Source organism: Nicotiana attenuata, unplaced genomic scaffold (assembly GCF_001879085.1).
Source record: "Nicotiana attenuata strain UT unplaced genomic scaffold, NIATTr2, whole genome shotgun sequence".
NCBI classification, from domain to species: Eukaryota; Viridiplantae; Streptophyta; class Magnoliopsida; order Solanales; family Solanaceae; genus Nicotiana; species Nicotiana attenuata.
In genome coordinates, this window is record NW_017680971.1 from 1,973 (window position 1) to 7,943 (window position 5,971).

A 5,971-nucleotide genomic window follows, 5' to 3' on the forward strand; every position below is an offset into this window, starting at 1 on the left:
ATTTAAGGTGTGATTATAGACAAATTCACCTATTATCATATATCCACTAAATAATCACGTAATGATTAATTTTCTTGTAACAATTCTCAGATGATAATTATAGAATAATTTTTTCACAAACTAAAGGATCATATTTTGTTAAAACATGTATTTTTGTATATTCATATTTTATTTGGCAAATAGAGTACTTATTATAGATTCTTGCATATCTTTATTTTAAAAGGCAGAACTGGGACTCGTCCGGGGCTCGTCCCGGGGCGAAGCACTCGTAAAACGTCCTGGGCTTATGTGTGGGGCTTAATTCCGTGAGACTTACGCCTCAGCCAGCGGGGCTTACGCCCCGGACACGCTCAACGCCCAACGTATTGGGCTCGCCTAATAGAACTTTATGCAATTGTACGTAACTAACCTTGTAAATCCTCAAATTTTCTTAATAAATCGTTGACTATTCAAAATTACTTTATTCCTAATTATAACTCGTTAAGTTGAGAGTATTTTATGTCATAATTAAAATAAAAATTATTGCACGTATCCACTAAGACTTCTACAATAGTTAAATTTAATTAAATTTTCATTTAAAAAGTATTTATTTATTAAATTTTGTTATGTCTTTACTATATAATAGTCCATAATATTTTTAATAATTATTTTTCTAAATATTTTTTTCCACGTATACGAGATACAATATTGTTTAATTTAATAGCTCAATATTAGCTAGTAACTATTTATATATAATTAATTATCATGGTATTGTATGGTGAATTATGTGTCGCTTTATTAAATTGTTGAAACTTAAAAATGAATGATACTTGAGAATCATATTTAAATTGTGAATTATGTTTTTATATAAATTCTCTTTAAAATAGAAAGCATGTAAAATAAAAGGAGTATTCCAAAAAAAATATCAAATTATATTATCAACTTCTTTCAAGATTCATTACTCCTTAAGAGATACATATAAGATTTCCTATCGACTATATTACTTTTGATGTTTTGAGTTGTAACGACGTTGCAACTAATTTGCATATTATGATATATGTCATACTTTTCGTATTATTCATAGTTGAATTAAAATTTATAAATATTTTAAATAGATTATTTGTTATAATTTTGTGATTTTAATGTAATTTTTATAATTATTTTTTATTTTATACTATCTTAATTTAAAGATCCGTAGGACTTATGCCTCATGTCTCAGAGTTTATGCCTCGCCTCGTTAGAGTTAAAACACCTCGTCTCACACCCCGCCTTTTAAAATATTGTTGCATAATTTAATGTCAATAGATTTTAATGCAAGGGTAAAACAAAAAAAAAATCCTTACTTAGAGGACGAAAAAATAATTAAAGAGGCATGTGAAAATCTGGGTGGGATTTTCCAAAGCGGGTGTGTGTGGAGGGAAACCCAAAATTCACTTTTTGAACTCAATCTGAAAAAACAATTAACCAAAAAATTTCCCCGACAACCCCACTAAGCAACAATTTCCAAATCTTAAAACTCAAAAACCATATGCCAGCCAGCGCCCAAACTCAAAATTTTCCCAAAAACATTTCGCTGAATATGGCGCCATATAAATATACACCCATCTCTCTTTCCCTTCCTCAACTTTCACTTCGTTCTCGCTCCACACTTCTCTGCATCTCTTCACTCTGTGTATCTCTCTGTGTGTGTGTGAGAGAGAGAGAGAGAGTAGGAAGAAATGGCAGACCAAGAAAGTTCTATTAGAGTGACTCGATTAGCCAAGAAAAGGGCAGCAGAAGCTATGGTTCAGCACCTGCAACAGCCCAACAAGAAGAGAGTGGTGTTGGGTGAGATTCAGAATTTGTCCAATCAGATTCAGATGTTTGATTCTGAAAGTCTGAAGCCCAAATGTAATAAGCAGACTACAAAGAGGAAGGTGAAAAGGTCTGTTAGTGTGAAAGAGAAAGACTTTAGGGAGGAGGATGTTGATTCTAAATTGGATGATGACCCCCAGATGTGCAGCGCCTATGTTTCTGATATTTATGATTATCTTCATCAAATGGAGGTTAGTTGAGTTTCTCTTTTCATTAGATTAGAAATATAGCTCTAAAGATGTTGATTTCTAATATAGCTGTAGTTGGCAATTGAGTTTAGGTTGATATTATTGGGTAAAAATCTGGATTTTTTTTTAGCTATGTGAGGTTGTTTAGTGTATGTGCAGTACCATAATGTTGTTGGGATTTTGACAATTTGCATTAATTCAAATCAGATTCCTATTTTGCTGTAGCAGCTAAAGATTAGATCTTTGCAATTGAACTTTTGTTAATATAATTGGCTAGATAATCTGGAATTCTTAGCTATGTTTGTATGTAGTACTTTAAAATTATTGGTATTTGAGCTTTAAGTTTTTGACTAACTCTGTCTTTTTTCAAATTAGATTGAGAAAAAGAGAAGACCATTGTCTGATTACCTTGAGAAAGTTCAGAAAGATGTAACTGCAAACATGAGAGGGGTTTTGATAGATTGGCTGGTGGAAGTTGCAGAGGAATACAAGCTTCTTTCAGATACTTTATATCTTGCTGTAGCCTACATCGACAGATACTTATCGATAAAGGTCATCCCTAGACAAAGACTTCAGCTTTTGGGCGTTTCGTCAATGCTTATTGCCTCGTAAGTTTCACGGCCAAGAGTTGGTTTATTCTCCTGTGTGATTTTGCTTATGAATCTAATATAATCTGTTGTTTATGATCAGGAAGTACGAGGAGATTAAGCCTCCACGCGTTGAGGATTTTTGTTACATTACAGACAATACATATACAAGGAAAGATGTCGTAAAGATGGAGGCTGATGTGCTACAATCCCTCAAATTTGAAATGGGCAATCCTACAACCAAAACATTTCTCAGAAGATTTACTAGGGTTGCTCAAGAAGATCGCAAAGTAAGCGCACAAATATAACATGAACATTATGATACAGAATTCAACTGTGTTTTTGTTAAGTGGTTGCTTATCTTATTTTTTTTCCTGCTTTTTACAGAACCCCAATTTGAAGTTAGAGTTCTTGGGCTGTTACCTAGCAGAGTTAAGTTTATTGGATTACAACTGTGTGAAATTCTTACCCTCTTTGGTAGCTGCTGCTGTGATATTCCTTTCAAGATTTACATTGCAACCAAAGTTACATCCTTGGGTGAGGATCTTGTTTCAAAATGTTTGCTTAGTTTTAGTTCATTGATACATGAAAGTGTTGAATTAACTCTATCCATTTAATAGAGTGTGGCGCTTGAACGAAGCTCGGGATATAGAGCAGCAGATTTAAAGGAATGTGTTCTTATCATACATGACTTGCAATTAAGTAGAAGAGGAAGCTCTTTGGTAGCTGCGAGGAACAAATACAAGCAGCATAAGGTATCAATCCATGTTTGATAAATAATTTTGTTGTAAACAACTTCATTGTTCAGTAGTCTGATTTGATTTTCCTGTAACAGTTCAAATGTGTGTCAACATTGTCTTCTCCTCTGGAAATACCAGATTCATTCTTTGAAGATACAAGACAATGATTACTTGGGCATATGCTAGGGAATTGGAAGCATTCTTCAAGTTGGAAAGCTGGCTCAATGCCTCTTGATGCTTCAAAATTTAAAAGAAGCCATAGATCTTTTTGTACTATTTTATTTGGAGTTATTCTTATAACTTCCTATAATGTAAAATAATGAATTATGTTTTTGTAATCAATTTCTTTTTAATTGGCAATATATCGAAAATTTGTAACTTGTCTTGATATATTGTTGACTTAACCAGGTTCTTATTAATTCTAGTGTTTTATAAGAAATTCAACTTAGGTAATGATTATAAAAAATTGTTAAAATTATATTACAAGCAATATAAATATTTAAAGAAGTAATACAAACTGTCGCTAATTGAGTATGTCAATTAAAGTAATATCTTCTACTTGTATAATTACTCTTAGCACTTTTAAATTCAAAATAAGTTAAAACTATCAATATCATAATAACTATTGTGCTTTAAGAAATATTTAGTATTAAAATAATACCTTTTCAAGTCTAATCATTTAATAATCTAATTAACCTGTGCTTGTAAACTTATTTTTTAGTAATGTTTAGAGTTTTTAACCAAAATTGTCCCTTATGTTTGAGGTTAGATTTAACTTTATCCCTAAAATATACATTTGAACACATATCGTCCCTTAAGTATACCAAAGTTGAGCATGTTTGGTCTACTTAACGGAAGAACACAAACAGGAACAAAAAAACTAACGGCCTAACCATGTTGTTTAACCAAAAATTAGATTTTAGGTCAAAGCTTGAATTTAGAAGAACTCGGGTTACTGATAATCGGAAAAAGTATATAAGAAAGAGAATTTGAATAATATAATCAGAAAGCAAATAAAACAAGTATATTCCAGTAGTGGTTTTCGTGTCCCCTACAGATGTTGTGACTTTCTCTTTTTATAGTTAATTTTAAGTAAGAGAAAGTGTAATGCATTTGTCTTAATGAGGCAATTACGAGCAATAAATGACATTGAAAGAAACGTTACTCAATCATTCATAATAAATACAAATTCTCTAACGTATTTGGCATTTAATGCTGTATTTGGACTCTTTTTCGCTATCAGATTCTTCAATTCCTTCTGATCTTCGAACTTTAAATGACTCGAACAGGTACGAGTCTCGTTTCATTTGAATAATAGCTCGTGCCTTTAAGTATCTTCTCTCCCGCATCTGTTGTTGGTCGTGCCTTCTAACTGATTACCACGCTTTGACTATTTGACCGGTCCACGTGTCATGACACGTCATCTTCAATATTTAAATTCAGTTTTTTTCCAATACAGATAGTCCCCCCACTTTCCATTTATTTATCAATTAAATACTTGGGAAGTGGATCTTTCATTAAAAAGGGAATTTTTGCCATAATCAATGCTATGACAGTACTAACGCTTCAGTTGTCTTTTCTATTTAATGCATTGCATACGTGTCACCCTCTCATTAGCTTTGCAATTTCTGCAGCCTTTTTTCAAGGCTTCTTCAACTCCTCTATTCACGAAGTGATAGTTACCTTTATTATAGGCTTTCCATCATTACACTTCTTAGTCTTTGACGGTTGCTTTTATATAAGCTTAACCCTATTTTTACCACGGTCGCCCATCAGTATAAATTCAATTTTTCCTTTCACCTTTTACCACATAAAACTTTTTCCTTGAACGCTTGAATTGTGCGAATCTCTGTTTACTTCTTTCTCTTCTTCATCATGTCTTCTTCGAACCCTAACCCTAAGAGAGTTCCTATTTTAGACAATTTTCCCAATGCTCCTGTTAGACATAGAAGAGGTGGGAGACTTCATAGTTTAGGATCTTCTCGTGGTGGTGGTTTTGCCATGCCTTCTCCTAGCCCTGGTTCTTCCTCTAGAACTAGAGGTTCTTTTTCTAAAAAATCATCTTCTAAGAGCAAGGAGGCCTCTGAACCAATACAGGAACCCTTGGTAGAAGAAATAGTTCCTAACGAGTTATCTTTTCAACATGATAGACAATCACTTCAGACCCAAATTTCTGGTTTGGATCGAGTTGATGCTTACCCCACTATGATTACAGAGATTTTAGCTCCCATAGTTCGCAAAGATTGTCACTGGAGTAATGATTTTCCCATTGTAATCCCCAATCCAAATCAGAGGATTACTTCATATATGACTGGATTCTCTTTCGTTTACACATACCCTTTTACTTTTGGGTTTAAACCAGCTATTGACCCAGTAATTCTCGATTTCTGTCGTTTCTTCAAAGTTTGTCTAGCACATATTGGCCCGCTTGTATGGAGGGCTGTTGCTTGTTTAAGGCATCTGGCCAATTTAGCAGACGTTAATTTCACCTTCTCCCACCTAATTCATCTATACTCCCTTAGACTTTTTCGTAATGGAGTCTTTACCTTAGTGGCTAGGAGTAAGAGAGTCTTGGTAAGCCCAGAAGATGATAAGGATCGTGGCTGGTATGCCCGATTTGTTG

At 33.4% G+C, this 5,971-nt stretch overlaps 1 protein-coding gene across 1 annotated transcript; it reads left to right on the forward strand.

Moving 5' to 3' along the window:
- Window positions 1–1,566: 1,566 nt before the first annotated feature.
- On the forward strand, window positions 1,567–3,732 carry LOC109221893 (putative cyclin-A3-1). Its single transcript, XM_019386325.1, has 6 exons — window positions 1,567–2,024; window positions 2,397–2,629; window positions 2,712–2,898; window positions 2,996–3,145; window positions 3,229–3,363; window positions 3,444–3,732. Exons 1-6 carry the CDS (start codon window positions 1,698–1,700, stop codon window positions 3,513–3,515), a joined length of 1,104 nt encoding a protein of 367 aa, XP_019241870.1. The 5' UTR covers window positions 1,567–1,697; the 3' UTR covers window positions 3,516–3,732.
- Window positions 3,733–5,971: the final 2,239 nt, after the last annotated feature.